The following is a 15,848-nucleotide window of genomic DNA, read 5'->3' as shown; positions in this document are numbered from 1 at the left end:
GTTAATAAGTTCTCGCTTTCAGCGTGTTCCTTGTCTGTCCTTTGCAAAGACTTCCTCCGTCGATTGCACACAACTGGGTCCTGCCAGTGAGGAGAAAGGTGCAGAATGCATCAAAGGCTTGTTTAATGTTCTTCTGAGAAGTTCTGCAGTCTTGTGGTGAACTTCATGCCCCCTCCCTTCCCCTGCAGTTCCTTTGATCTCTCTTGCAGCATGCCCACAAGTGAAGCATGGCTTTGTCAATAATGGAAACACCATTTCAGAACTGAGCAGTTCTCTATAATTTAAAACTTTACAGTGGTAGGTTCTTTTTTTACACCCTCTTTTCTAGTATTGCTCCTTTCCTCCTACATATGTTAAACGTGCCAAACTTAAGCTGGCTGAATGCTGTGTGACTTTTAGTGCTACAGCAAGGGCAGCAATGATAATGAAGCATGTTGTCTAGAATGAGCTATCAGTGCTAAAGAAAGAAGTTATTATTTTGGCTTGCAATTAGCACAGATTTCTATACATCTGAATGGCTCTTATTTTGACAGGAATGCTTCAATCTAATGTCTTTTTAAAACCACAAAGCTCTAATGGAATATAAATTGTACAGTGATAACAGAGCACTGTCAACTGAGAGTCTCCTTCATGTGTCATTTGGGTGGACCAGGGTTACTGAGCTGTTAGTTTGGGTTTGGAGGAATCTGGATCTGGGAGGGAGACCTGCTATGAAGCTTAATAGCAGTTTTTGTTTAGTGTTTCAAAAGCTAAACATTACATTCCAAGATAAGTGTGTGCTGATGTTAAAATAACATTTTCTTTTAGTCCACCTGATAAAACATAAAACACTGTGAACTTTCATGGGGGCAGTGTCTTTGTCAAATAAATAACTGGCCTTGACTCTGCAGTTTTGGTTGTTTGTTGGTTTTCTTAATAGTATGTTTTTTGCAGTTTCTCTCCTTGTGTCCCAAAGGGCTTAATGCTAATTTGATAACCTCTCTTGCAGCTATGGAGTGGAGTGAAGCTGCACAGACAACAAGACTTGAGGAAGGTTTTATGTAGAAAGCTTCCTCTTTTTCTTCTTTTTATATTGAATGCTACCATATTCCCTTTTATAAGCAGATGATTGTTTAGCCTGTGTATTAAAATAGATGAAGTAAAGCCTAACAACTTTAGAGGGAGGCTGGGAGCTGTTTTGTACAACTAAGAGCTAAAAATGCAAACTTTGATTCTCAATTTCAGCCAACACAGTAATTCACCTTAATGCCTGAGTATCCTGCCAGTGTCAGGCTGCCTGTGGATGGGCAGGGCTCTAATGCAGAAGGTCCAGCAGAAGCTGATCTCTGGAGCAGAGTCTGTTCTCACCAGGCTAACCTGCATTAGCAGGGCTGTGTGCCAGTTCTGCACAGTGTGCAGTGGCAGAGCTGAGTGTGGCTTCACCCAGCAGACTCTGCAGAGGGCAGGCTCTGAGTGAACACTTGGTTTCATTAGTTCCCAGATCTCAGGATGGCTATTTTTTTAAACTCTCCAGAGCACTATTGCATCACATGTGATAAAAGCCTTGGAGCCTTCCTTGCAGCTCTGCAGTTACAGGGAAGCTTCAGTTCGTTGGTGTACCTGAGCTGTCCTGGAAGCTAAGAATAGTCTGTGTCATTAATTGTGTATACCAAGGTCTGGAGTGAACTGATGCACTCAAAGTCCTTTGAACTTTCCATGAAGGTCAGGGAGCTATTTCTCAATCAGGATATGATCATTTTGCAGCTCATTTACAGATAATCTGTTGGTGTGGCTGCAAGGAGTGATGTTTATGTTGCCGCCTGCTCTTGATTCTTCCTCGTACAGGGGAGGTTTAACTGTTATGGTTTGTTTCCATCTGAATTTTTTAGAAGAGCTCTCTCAAATGTCTCCTGCTGTGTTTTTTGTCTCTGTGCAGACGGGCGCCCTCTGTACGTGCTGAGGCTGGGCCAGATGGACACCAAGGGCCTGGTGCGAGCGCTGGGGGAGGAGGCCCTGCTGCGCTACGTGAGTGTTCCCAAAAGAACACAGGATTGCAGCCAGAACCCCCCATGTGGACAATGCCAGTCACTTGGGTTTAAAATTTTAAAAGTTTAACAGTAATAAAATGGTTATAAAAATAGTAATACAATTAGAGTAATAATAATTTGGACAATTTGGATTAGGACAATATAAGACAATAGAAACAAAGAGTTATGGATGTCCGGGTACCTTTTCTGGGCAAAATAAGGCCAAAAAAGGACCCACGTTAACAGAGGATCAACCCTTAAAAACAATAGCCTGTTGCATATTCATACATCTCATACATGATGCATAAATTCCATTCAAATACAGGATTCTGTCTGGTCAGTGTCAGCTTCTTACTCTTAATCCTAACGGCGTCATGCTGTTTGAGTGAGGCAGGAAGAAGTTCAGTTCTCCTGATAACAAAAATTCTTTTTCTCTGAAAGATTTAGGCGTCCTGTGGCTGCTCTCTCACTGCGAGTCCTTTCTTTAGAAAAAAGAAGTATCTTACATAGCATAGCTTCTATTTTAACATTTTGTTATAACCTAAAACTATATTTAACACACTACTTAAGAGAATTAATACAGCATTGCTTTCTAGCACAACATATACAATATTCATTTTAATATTTGCAAAAAGACAATCATAAAATACGAATTTTTCACACCCAAGATGTTTTCATAATGCTTCTCTTGGGGCTGTTTCTCTTCTGCTCCCTTCATCTGCAGAGCAGTGCAGCCTAACTCCCCAATCTGTTTGGGGGGAAGATTTTCCAGGCACTGGGCATTGGTGCAGGCTGCCAAAAAATCAGCCCATGATAGTGTCATGGGTAACATTTCCATCAGTTTTTGGTTGGAATACCTCTGAAAGCCCCTCTTAGCTGTTCCTGGTGTGTTCTAATGGAAAGGTGGAGTTCCTGGCAGCTCCCATGGTTACTGATGGGCATTTGCACAGATTCTTCTGCACTTGTGCAGGGTTTCAGACTGCAGTCTCTGCTCTTGTACAGAAGGGAAAATGCCACACTCAGCATTTTGTCAAGTCTGTACTCCAGGGATAAGAATCATTTATTTTTAAAGAGAAAGTGCTTGCCTGTACTTCTGCCTTCTTCTCTAAAGTCATCACTCAGACTGTTACTGTGGATCTGCTCAGCTTCCAAGCAGAAAGCTGGCAGAATTCCAGGTTTGCACTAACTTTTTTTGACTCCTAGTAATGACAGGAGTCGCCATAGTGACTGTTAAAAACAGGGAGTGGGTTTTATTTTTCTCTCCTAGTAGCATTTCCAAGCAGTCACTAACTTTTGTTTGCTTGCCCTAGTTCTGTTTCAAGGTTGCTTTCTGTGATTTCAAAAGGGACTTCAATTTCTGAGCAATTAAGGGTATTTGTAGTGATTTTAATGAATTCTTTGGCAGGGGGGAAAGTTTATGCTGGTTTGATCTTATAGTTTCAATTAATCTTTGGATATAAACATATTTTCTTTATCCTATCTACTGAGTTTGAGACTGTCTTTTCTAAACCCCACTTTTTTTTGTGCAGGTTCTTTCAATAAATGAAGAAGGGCTGAGGAGATGTGAGGAGAATACAAAAGTATTTGGCAGGCCAATAAGGTAAAGTCTGCTCTGTGGGAATGAGCTGCTTTCCTGGGATGTGGGGGGGAATGTCAGGCAGTGGAACAAGCAGAGGGTAGGTTGTGTCTCACATGCAGGTACAATCATATGGTTAATTAAGAGCCTCCCCAATTAGTGGGGCTGGAGGGAGTGTGCCTGGGGAAGCCTGAGGGACACACATCACCTGCCCCAGCAGCCTTGGCCTTGTGCTCATAATGCTTCTGTTGGGGCTGTTTCTCTTCTGCTCCCTTCTGCTGCAGAGCAGTGCAGCCTAACTCCCCAATCTGTCTGTGGGGGAGATTTTACAGGCACTGGGCATTGATGCAGGCTGCCAAAAAATCAGGCCATGATAGTGTCATGAGTAACAGTTCCAGTAGTTTAAGGTGTGGCTTCCATGTCACTTGTTCATCCATGACTCCAAGGCTCAGTACACAGTTCTGGTTTGCATTCTCCATTTATTATGTGTGGCTACTCAGCTGTTGATCCAAGGTGAGGTCATGAGGCTCCTGTAAAACCTGGGATCTAGTTTTCCATGTTCTGGCATGACTTCATGTGAAGTTCAGTCAAAAGTGGTTTTCTAACCCATCTTGAAGTCATTCTAGGGGTCACTTGTGAAAGTGGTAACTGCAAAATGGATTTAAGGGCATGGAATGAAGGCAGGACCAGCCCTGAAAAGATGCCATGTTTTTTGAACTCTCTCCAGTTTCCTTCCCCTAATCTGTAAGGTCCAGGGTGTGGGGTGTGCCTGCTTATCATTTCCCTGTTACAGACCTTGCTGCCCCAGCTCCCCAGGGGAGGTCAAACCCAAGGGAGAGGTCTCATATGTTTAACAGTTGAATGGTGCTGCCTCCTGCATCTTCATTTGTAGCCATAATCCTAAAGGGCTGTGTATTAAACATTTAAAGTGAAACAAAGAAGGGTTTGGTGTTTCATAGGAGCCTTATGCATAATGTAATGGCTGCTGGCTGGTGCAGCACAGCTGTAAATCTTGAATTCCTGCCCAGGGCAGGACCTGAACTTGGAAGGAAACTGAAACACATGCTGCAGCTCAGTGGTTAGTATTAAGAACATATCTCTTCCTATAGAAAAAGCTTCCTTCCCTGAGATGTGACAACAGAATTAGCTTTGACATGTACTGGCACTGTTGTGCAGTAGAAAATCTGCTCTGTGAATGTCAAATTGCTTCAGAGCAGCATTGTGGCCACTTAAATGATCTCCCAGTAAAACCAATGGTTTAATCTTTGGGCTGACTGTTGACAGGATCTTTTTTTGGCTTCATATGAACTGAACTTTTATCTAAAATGTCTGTATGGGAGTGTGCAGAGTGATCACTGCACACCCCTTAAACTCAGTGTCTACAGGCAGCACAAAGGAGGTAAAACAGAATAAACTAAAACATGCAGAGGGTCCCCGCCTTTCAGTGTGTTGGGTACTTGCATAAGCAAAGAGAATTTTGATGTTATTGAGATTTTTCTTTTTATCTCTCTCAAATTCAGCTCTTGGACCTGCCTAGTAGATCTGGAAGGCTTGAACATGAGGCATTTATGGAGACCTGGTGTCAAGGCTTTGCTGAGAATCATCGAGGTGGTTGAAGCCAATTACCCTGAGACCTTGGGTCGTCTGCTTATCCTAAGAGCACCTCGAGTATTCCCAGTTCTCTGGACACTGGTATGTGTGTAATCCAAGGTGTTCCTCAGTTCTCTCAGTTTGGAAAAGCACTTCAGAGATCAGGCTGCACATGCAGCAAATATTGCCATTTGGAAGAATGTCCTTTATGTAGGATTCCTGGAATGGATTAAAACCACCACCTAAGAGCCTGATTACAGAGTTGGTTAATTTGGCTTCTTTGTGGTGTGGACTTTGCATAACCACGGGGAAATACTCAGTGTGATCAAAACTGATTCCTTCAAAATTGACTTGAAAACAATGTAAATTGACTTGAGGAAAACGTGAGGGCCTAATCTGTTCTGTTTTTCTTTCTTTGTAGGTCAGTCCATTCATTGATGACAACACCAGAAAGAAATTCCTTATTTATGCTGGAAATGACTACCAGGGTCCTGGGGGACTGCTGGATTACATAGATAAAGAAATTATCCCTGATTTCCTCGGTGGAGAGTGCATGGTATGAATATAAACTATTGCATATAGCAACTTACTTGTGGGGTTTTTTTAATTATTATTTTTCCTCTCCTCTAAGCAAAGAAGTCTGTAAGCACAGAGTGATTCCTGGTGTAGTTTGGAGGTGGGAGCTATGGTGTAGGATTCCAGGCACAGTGCTGTTTTCTGGATCCACTTTAAAAAGAACAGTACAGTGCTTCTCTTGGATGAGTATCTTGATCAAATACCTCATCAAAACAGCCAAGCACAGCTAAAAACCACAGTCTGTTCTCTGGAAAGTTCAGGCAAACATGGTAGCAGAGCTCTGAGCAAGAGCTGTCACCACCAGCTGATCCAGAGAGTCTGTGTCACCTTAAAATCTGATCCCATAAGGAGCCCAAGGAACATGAGGCACATCTGCTAAGAGGGCTCAGCAAACAGCCCAGTCTCCCCACACAGAGTGTGCAGTTACCCCCAACAAACCAGAAAAGTGGTTTCACTGCAGGATACTGTAATTTCTCTGTCCCTTGTCACATGCCTGTGACAATGCAGCAGTTTGCTGCCTGGACCTTGGGTGTCAGTTGGACCTGGCATTTAACATCTCACTGATAATGTAAGATTTGTTTCACATGTAATGCTTTTGACAACACAGGCTGGGTGTGTTCTCAGCCCCTGTACACTCTCTAGATTAATTTCTGTACCATTCTTGAAAATTCAGCTGTGTCAGTTCCAATAGAGTCTCAAATGATAATGAAGTACAGTTGGATGTGTTGGAGTAGAGCATATGTTTATCTCCAGTGGGCTGGTTTTTGTTGCAGCAGTAGCTTTCACTGTTATCTAATTTGGAGCTTAAAGCTGGCAAAATCCACTGTTTATGTAAGCAAAAGTGAATGTTACCAGAAAGCAAATTGCTACAATACTTCCTGCTAGTTACAGGCAGTCTCTCTTCTTCTTTACTTCTGGGTATTTGAACAAAAATGACTTCTCTGAGATCTTTTAAATTCTCTGTTGTAATTCAATTACCAAACATTTCTACTTCCCCAGACACTTCTGTGGAACCTCCTGTCAACTTCATTGCTACAGGCTTCTTAAAACAGAAATTTGCTTAGGGAAGTTGTGTAATCACTTCCAGTTCTGAGCTGTCAGACAGATGTAACTTCAAAACTGTTAATTTTCCTGGCTGCAGTATATTTTTACCTGCTTGGAAACTTTTTGTATCTGCCCACTATCCATCCTTAAATTTAGCTACCACTGTTCTTTCAGGTCACTGTAGCTCTGTTTTTCAGACTTAGTCACTGTTGCCACTTCCCTCAGGATTCTGAAGTGCCTCCCATTTTTCTTCAGTGTTAGGTGGTGTAAATGATAATTACAGCCTTTGCACAGTCCCTTTTTGGGGTGCTGGCTGTTGTGTATGTACAAGATCTGTTCCCCTGGTGTGCAGTTCTGCAAACACCTCACCCAGATAATTTGAAAAAGAATTACCTATGTATCATGTACAAGCTATAAAATTACTTTCAGACTGTTCCTTCTCCAGATTATTGCTGAATGTTTCCTGAAGCTGGAAGGCAGAGAACAGAATGGGATGGTCACAGGAGATAATTTTAATGGGTTTTTTTTGTTTGTTTGTTTTAGTGTGAAGTACCAGAGGGTGGGCTGGTTCCCAAGTCCCTCTACCGAACAGCAGAAGAGTTGGAAAATGAAGACATCAAGCTTTGGACTGAAACAATCTACCAGTCTGCAAGTGTCTTCAAAGGAGCTCCACACGAGGTACAGCTCCAGCTGCCCTTTGCTTTCATTTTCATCTGAGCCCTCTGCTCTGAGCTCAGTCTCTTGGCCTGAGAGTGCTTTATTGCTTGTTTATTTACTTCATGTGCTTCCACCTTCTGGAGCATGGTGATGCTTTTATAGCTGAAGTTTGTGATTGTTCCCCCTGTTATTTTGTTGCCATTTAGAGAATATCACTGGTTTTCATTCTATTCAAAGCCATATTCTTCTAAGCAAAGCAAGCAAACTTCTCAGAAGCTGCTTGAAAACTTCTGAAAGTAAGAAGAATAGGCACCCCCATCAGGGGGGAATTTGTATCTGCAATGCCTTTTTTTGGATTGTTAAAAAGCCTTTTTAAGAGTAGAAACTAAGCCCAGCAACAAAAAAGCTCTGTTCCTTGTTGTGTTTTTTTCTTTTCCTGTAGGAGTTGTTTTTAGTGAGCAAATTGCTGTTGTCTAATGTGTCTTTCCTGCCTCAGGTTCTCATCCAGATCGTGGACGCCTCGTCGGTGATCACGTGGGATTTTGACGTGTGCAAGGGCGACATTGTTTTTAACATCTTCCATTCCAAAAGAGCCCCACAGCCTCCCAAAAAGGACTCTCTGGGAGCTCACAGCATTACATCTCCTGGTGGGAACAACGTCCAGTTGATAGACAAAGTGTGGCAGCTGGGGCGTGACTACAGCATGGTGGAGTCTCCTCTGATCTGCAAAGAAGGGGAGAGTGTGCAGGTGAGGCAGGCAGAGCCCTGTGGGGGCAGATGGAGCCCAAACTGCCTGTTCTTACTCACAGCACTGGTGACTGAGTGCTGGTGACTCAGTGCTGGGCTTGCTTTTGGCCAGCATTCAGTGCTGTTCCAGGCTGGGTGCTGCAAGGAGCAGGGATGGGATTTATGTGGGATCTGCTGGGAGGGGAAGTTGGATCAGGTCTGCTAGGGACTGAGATGGATCAGCAAGGAACATGGGGAGGAACACGTAAAATGCACATCCAGAAAGTAACAAAACTTGCTTTGGGCTGTAATTCTGACAGTTATTTACTGAAGCAAATATTCTGTGTTTGAGGAATATCACAGTGCCTGTCCTCAGTGATAAGAGAAGGCTGGAAATCAAGGTTGAGCTTCTGTGTGTTTGCCCTCTCATGGCCAGTGTAAGAGCTCCTGATGGCCAAAGCACCTCAAGGATTTTTTATGCCATTTACAACGTGTCCTTTAATTCCAAGTTTGATATAACACGCAGCATGTTTATAGTCACACACTGCCACTGCTGTTCCTGTTGATTTGAAATGAGTCAAACAGCCTCTGAAAACGCAGCTCCTTAAGTCACCAAGATGGAAATGTTAAACTGGAAATGTGGGCAGTGACCTCTTAAACTGTGAGGCAGAAGCCTTGACTGCTCTTTTCACAGTCTCAAAGGACAGCTATGAATGAAAATAAATTGAAAAATTGATATTGTTTTAAAGCAGAACTTGTCCTTTCAGCATATTAAATCCTAACCCCTCGACACTGTCGAACTGCTGGTGTTCCATCCCAGATTTGATAAGGATGTTGTGTGGAGGGAGTCTCCCAGCACTGCCAATATTAGCATTGGGCAAAAATTCTGGGCATGTAGGCACTTTTTCTAGGCTTAGAAAAGTAAAGTCAAGCCTACAAATCTCTGTTAACCAAGCTAATTTTTGATTTTTGTTGTGTCTGCTTGCAGGGCTCTCATGTGACCAGGTGGCCTGGCTTCTACATTTTACAGTGGAAATTCCACAGCATGCCTGCCTGTGCTACAACCAACCTGCCTCGTGTGGATGATGTGCTGGCATCTCTACAGGTGTCCTCTCACAAATGTAAAGTCATGTACTATACAGAAGTGATAGGATCTGAAGATTTCAGGTATGTCTGGCCAAGGGCAGCCAATGTCAAACCTTCACTGAAATACAAGTAAATTATGAGGGCCTTAGAAAGTGGCACTGAGGGCAACTAATTTATAAAAGGGATTAATTACTTGTCTGGTGGCAATATCACTGGTCATTTGGCTTTGAGAGCTTGTTGGGCTTGGCAGGTTGTCCTGTAGAAGGAAGTGCAATTCAAATTCCAGTTGTTGAATTTCATTTTCTGCCAGTGGATAAACTTGACTGAAATGAAATCTCTGTCTCTTTGAACAGCATCTGGTTTTTGAAAGGGGTGTAGTGTCCTCATTGCTTTATGTGGTGAGGCAGAAAAGCTTTCGAGTATCTGCACCAAAGCTGTTACTTGCTTTTTATTCAGTGTGCAAACAAATACAGTATAGATACAGAGCAGAAATCAAAATCTTTGTGAGTTCTGAAGCTTAAAACTGCTTTCTTCTTTTTTATTTTTCTGCAGGGGATCTATGACCAGCCTTGAATCAAGCCACAGTGGATTCTCCCAGCTCAGTGCTGCCACCACCTCCTCTAGCCAGTCCCATTCCAGCTCCATGATTTCCAGGTAGTGCCACAACACCTGAAAAGCAAATGTGATGGCTGGACCCTCGCCCGTGGCAGCTGACTGCAATACAGCATATTCAACTGGCAATTGTGCAAAAAAAAACCCCACCCCAAAAAGCCTTTTATAGATAGTAAAGTAGCTGTTTGAATTTTACAGTTAGTGGTTTTGATCTTTGTTAGATCCAACAGCTTGTCTCTTAACTTTAACCCTTTTTCCGAAATCAGCCATAAATATTTTTGCAAGTGTGCTTGCACAAATCCTAACTCTGAACACAAGGGCTCTTACTGAAAAGGAAAAACAACCAGTGCATCAGTTAAGAATGATTTCTTTTTTTAACTGTGTAGATGTTAAAAAGGGAAAAAGAAAAACCCTACCAAAAATGCTCCGTAGTGCATTGGAGATCAACTGCAAATCTCCTGTCAGGACATTTCTTGCCATCCTGAGAAATCCCCTGTGATATTCCAGTGCTGCAAACTGTTCTCCTGTTGCCACTAATGATGTCCAAGACAAAGAACAGCAGTTGCTGGATACTTGACTTTGTGAGTCCGTTTTTTTCAAAGCATGCCCACAGAGCTGTGGCCAGGCTGTAACACTGAATATATCTTTTGTATGAGCACATTTCTGGGGAATTTGAGCTCTGGGTCTTGCTGGATGAAAGCAATTTGTTCTTTCCTTGGATTTGTGCATGGAGCACTGTGGAGAGAGAGGTGGAGAGCAGGCTCTCCCTCACTGTGTCACTCTGGGCTCATCCAGAGCAGCTCTGAGCTTCTGTTCCCAGCCCTGTGCTGGAGCTTCACTCTGCTTCCTTTGTGCATTCCAAGCAAATGGATTTTACTGAGATTCTCTTTTTGTCAGGAATTTATGCAGAGCTTCAGCTTGCTGCTTAAAGCAGTCTGAAGGAGGTGTGGCTTCCATCCTTCCTGAGCGCTTGTCCCTCCCTGGGGCCTCCTGTCCTTCCCTGTGCCTGGCAGAAATAGAGCACCTCAGGTGTGGTCAGCCTTGCTGTGAGCAGGGAGCACAGGGATCTTCCCTCTGAGTGATACAGGAGAGGATATTGAAGGATTTTTCTCCACCATTTTCACTATTGCCACTGCTAGAGGTGATCTGCCATTTGGGATTCTGTCCCTGTTGGTCAAGGATTTGGGACTCTGTCCCTGTTCCAGGCCCAAGCTAGACCCTTGCTGAACTCTGTTCAGCTGTTCTTCCCTCTCTAGCTCTCTCTCTATGCACAGCAAAAGGCCCCAAAGACTGAACTGTCAGACCACACCTGGCAGTGGAGCAGAGAACATTTTGGTCTGAAATGCAGCAGGATTTGCACAGTTAGACCCTTCTTGATCTTTCCTTACCCTTGCTAGAGCTAAAATGTCCATGCAGGCACAAGGAGCTTCTGTGCTCACTGCAGTCCCTGCTGGGAAGTGGGAGAGGGTCTGGCTTGGGTAGGTGGTGGAGGAGCTTCAGGAGGTGTTGCACTTGGAAAGCAGAGCTCACTCGAGATTCTGGATCCTCTGCCTGAGGAATGCTGGTTCTGAACTCAGTGTGAAGCTTTTTTATGCCTGCAGAGCTCTGGAGAGGCAGGTGGCAGACCCCTGCCAGCAGCTCTGCTGCAGCCCCGTTCTGGCTGTGGCACGTGCCAGAGCTGACAGAAATTTTAGTAACAGAGGTGCTCAGAGACCAACCTCCTAAAACTGAACCAAGTGGATCTGTTCTGGAGCTCTTTAAGGACTCTGAAGCTGAAGATGGAGGTCAGGCTGTTACTGCTTTGGTGTCACACAGCTCCCACCCACTGCACAGCAGCCTGCACAGGCTGTGACTCCAGGGCTGCTCCCAGAGCTCTGCCCCAATTCCTGACCCCAGGAGCCAGGCTTGCCTGCACAGGGAGAGCAGCTGGAGCACAGTGAGGTTCACCTGCTGACACTCATGACATTCACGTTCCCATTCACCGGGCTGTAAGGGCTGAAAATGGTCCCTTTCTCTCTCTCTCTCTCTCAGATGGTGATTTTGCTGACAACTCTATAGAATCTGCTCCATTCAATACTCCACATCTTGTCCAGGTGTCTGCCTTTGTAGACTTTTTTGAGTTGCAGTCCCTTTTCAAGTCTGAAGATCTATATTTTTGTTTTTCACTTGAGCTGGCTCAAAAGTGGCACTTTGGGTTTTTCCTGCTTTTGATCTTAACACATCATTTAGAGCTCAAAGCACATTACAGCACAAACAACCAGGGAGATAAAATTCCAGAAAAACAATAGTTAATCTTCCTGTAAGCAAAGTGCTGTGGCAATATGACTTCATCACTGCAGTCTAACTAAATTTCTCATACCCTGGTCTTTCTTTGTGTGATACTGCTCTTCCTTCTCTCAGCCAGTGACTCTTCTGTTGGCACCTTTCCTGTTATCAGTGTCCTTCACTTCCCTGTCCCTCCTCATGAACTGCATATCAAATTCTGTAAATGTTTTGTATACATAATACCTCATTCTTGGTAATAAAATACAGATAGTCTTTAAAAGATTTTTTTATTGTTATCAATAAATGTTAACTGTTTGGAAAAAAAAAAGGGAGGGAACTGTCTTTATTTCATTCATCTGCTGCAAAGCTGCTGGGTTATTTTACGTGCTGGATTCAGGTCTGCCAGTGCTGGGTGAGGGAGGGGCTCCTTGGCTGCCCTCACCACTGCCACCTCAGGCAGGAGGCCCAGACAGTCACACTCAGGAAATTATGGTTTCTAATTAGTAGAAGTAGAATAAGCTTCAGCTATTCTAGAAACAGGAGCCAATAAACATCAAACTGGATTTTCTAATTCCTGGAGCTGGAGCAGAGGCTACAGCATGTTAATGGTTGGTCTTTCAAATTTGATCCAAGCTGTGAAGTTTCTCTAAATGAGAATCTTTGACCATGGTCATGGAGGTCTGTCAGCAAGACCAGATGGCTGCCTGACCTACTAAAGGCTTTAGCATGTGGTCAATATTTCTACGCCAGCACATGGTGATGGACCAGCTCTCAGCTGCTCAGGGGCTTGCTGAGTGCAGCAGCCCTTGAGAAGCTGCTGTACAAGGAGGTGGCTTTGCTGGGCTGTGCCTGGAGAGGAGAGGGAGCTGCCTTTGTGCCCTCTGAAACGCCAACTAAATAAACCTGAGCCTCAGCCCCTGCTTGAGCTGGGCAGGGGATAATGGTGCAGGCCAGGGCTGCATCAAACAGCTCCTCTGGGAGAGGTGTCAGTCTGAAGTGTGTGGTTTGGGATTATTTTATTTTATTTTATATATAGATTTTTATGGGACAAAGCAAAACTGAAAGAAATTTCACCTCTCTTTTTTTTTCCACATCAGCATCCCCTGCCCCACAAAGCTGAGGGCTCCCTGTTCTTCAGGTGTCTCCATTTTGCAGCTTTGGTTTGCCATGGAGCTGTAAATTCCCAGGGAAGGATCCTGACCTGCGTTCCCGAGTGTCCCTGCAGGAGTGACAAAACAATCCTTTGTCCCCTTAAAAGGAAAGAAGTTTAGAAGCTTCTCTCCTCGATTAAGTGAAAAGACACCTCATAAGACTTAGGAGACTTCACCTCAAACTTAAGGATAGCTAATTGGACAGAAGCCAAAAAGTCTCCCAAGCAATTAACTAGAAAAAGGAGTGAACAAAGCAACTAATGGCTTTTGTGAGGTGTTTTAGGAGGAGCAAGGACGTCTGGCACATAGCTCCGTTTTTCTGTTTGTTATTTTGCCTTTTATTACACCTTTTTGTTCCCAACACTGCAACAGAAGCCATCCTGCTGACTGTTGTGCCTCCAAGGGTAGCTGAGCTATCTGGGGTGTGTTTTAGGCCTCCTGGAGCTCATTAGACCAGGCTCGAAGAAGTTTCTGTGACATGTCCCCAGTGTGTCCCGCTGGAGCAGGAGCTGGCCCTGCCCAAACAGCCGCACCCGGGCCCTGCAGGAGCCCCTAGGGATGGCTGCTCCCAGTGAAAAACGCCAATCACTTGTTTTTAAAGTGTTAAAAGTTTAATAGTAATGAAATGGTTATAAAAATAGTAATACAATTAGAGTAATAATAATTTGGACCATTTGAATTAGGACAATATGAGACAATAAATACAAAGAGTTACGGACATCCGGGTACCTTTTCTGGGCAACAGAAGCCTGAAAAAGGACACACATTAACAGAGGATTAACCCTTAAAACAATAACCTGTTACATATTCATACATCTCATACACGATGCATAAATTCCATTCAAACACAGGATTCTGTCTGGTCAGTGTCAACTTCTTCCTCTGAATCCTGATAGCGCCTTCGAGGCGGGAAGAGTTTAGTTTCTTCAGACAAGAGGGCAATAAATTCTTTTTCTCTGAAAGATTTTTTAAGTGTCCTGTGGCTGCTATCTTGCTGCGAGTCCTTTCTTTAAAAAAAAGTATCCTACATAGCATCGTTTCTATTTAAACATTTTTTTTATAACTTAAACTATATTTAACACACTACTTAAGAGAATTAATACAGCATTACTTTCTAACACAACACATATAATATTCATTTTAATATTTGCAAAAAGCCAATCATAAAATAGGCATTTTTCACAGGGAGAAGGTGCAAGCCCAGCCCAGCATCCCAGAAGCTGCTTCCCAGGGTGAGGCTGCTCCGTGCTGCAGGGAGAGACAAAGCCTTCCAAAGGTGGAAGTGTTGGGTTTTGGCTGGCTTTCCAAAGTCATCAGCAGCCAGCTCTATTATTCAGGCTCTGAAAGAAAAAATTGCCATCTCCTGGGTTCTCTTGGAAGGGCAGGAAGGCATTTAGGTTATTTCACTAACTCATGCTGGTGTAAGGGTTTGGATGGTGAGGAATTTAAGGTTGGGATTTTGCAACTGGTTTTATTCCCTTCCCTACGAGCACTGCTGAGCTCCTCCTACTTTGTGCCATCAGCCTTGGTGCCCTGTGGTCCCCTGGCAGCCACAGGCCAAGGGGAGCAGGGAAGGGACCCTGCATTTGGGGCCTTTCCCCTGTGCACAGGAGGAGAACCAGGGGCTAAGAGAGAGCTGGGGCTCCCCCAGCCCTCCTCCTGGCCTAACAAACCCACAAAGAAATAAATCTCAAGCTTTTCTTGGTGCTGATGGAGCCTTCCCTTGTGCCATGGGTGACCTTAGCAGGGCACTCCTGCTGGGGTGGGGAGCCTGACGTGACTCCTGGATCCCAACATCCCTCAGGTGGGGCTTGGGATTTGCTGTGACCCCAGCATTGCCCCACACCTGGGGACTGTGCTTTGAAATGTTAGCAAAGAAAAGGGGAAATGAAGGAGAGGAAGGAAAGAAAGCGGAACAGGGGAATTAAAAAAGGAAAAAGAGCTAATGTCACACAGCGTGCAGCAAAAAAAGGTGCAGGGCTGCCCTAGCCCCTGGTTTGCACACTCCCACTTCTCCTAAAGGCATTTTGTGCAGGAAACATCCAGCTGGGTGTTGAAGAGCAAGTGCAGGGGGGACCCTGGGTGACACCCCCAGAAGATCCATAGCCCAGCCTGGGACCAGGTTCTGGATCTGTGTGGGGTCAGTGGCTCACCCGGCTGTCACCCCACAGCCCAGTGTCCCCACTGACCCCTCAGACCCCCATGGGGGGTGAACAGGGTGAGGCCAGGGCCATGCTGAGCCCACCCAGGGGGGTCCCAGCTCTGCCGTGTGCCCCCAAACCCACCGTGGGGCACCCCCGGGGGACAGCGGGCACAAACCCACCCACAAACCCACCCAGCCAAGCCCGGCGTGTAGCACGGACGGTAACGGGCTGGGGGAGACCCCGAGGGGGAACTGGGGCCGTGCTGGTGCCCAGGGACAGCGCAGGGACACGGGGCTGTCCCCGCAGCAGCCCCACTAGATGGTGCCAGCAGCCCGCGCACGGCCCCGGGCGCCCGCACGGCCACCGGGGACACCGGCTCTGCTGTCCCCCCTGTCCCCGCTGTCCCCCCCGTCCC

At 45.0% G+C, this 15,848-nt stretch overlaps 1 protein-coding gene across 2 annotated transcripts in view; it reads left to right on the top strand.

Moving 5' to 3' along the window:
* Positions 1-12,466, top strand: part of SEC14L1 (SEC14 like lipid binding 1) — a 41,451-nt gene extending 28,985 nt beyond the window's left edge. For both annotated transcript variants that reach the window (XM_031059938.1, XM_005424546.3), the window contains 8 exons: positions 1,916-2,004; positions 3,536-3,606; positions 5,103-5,274; positions 5,594-5,728; positions 7,336-7,470; positions 7,946-8,197; positions 9,164-9,342; positions 9,814-12,466. In XM_031059938.1, the coding sequence (XP_030915798.1) occupies positions 1,916-2,004; positions 3,536-3,606; positions 5,103-5,274; positions 5,594-5,728; positions 7,336-7,470; positions 7,946-8,197; positions 9,164-9,342; positions 9,814-9,919 (1,139 nt within the window). In that variant the 3' untranslated portion in view covers positions 9,920-12,466. The remainder of the gene's footprint in view (positions 1-1,915; positions 2,005-3,535; positions 3,607-5,102; positions 5,275-5,593; positions 5,729-7,335; positions 7,471-7,945; positions 8,198-9,163; positions 9,343-9,813) is intronic.
* The last annotated feature ends 3,382 nt before the right edge of the window (positions 12,467-15,848 follow it).

Source organism: Geospiza fortis, unplaced genomic scaffold (genome assembly GCF_000277835.1).
Source record: "Geospiza fortis unplaced genomic scaffold, GeoFor_1.0 scaffold244, whole genome shotgun sequence".
NCBI classification, from domain to species: Eukaryota; Metazoa; Chordata; class Aves; order Passeriformes; family Thraupidae; genus Geospiza; species Geospiza fortis.
This window is presented reverse-complemented; position numbering and strand designations above follow the sequence as displayed.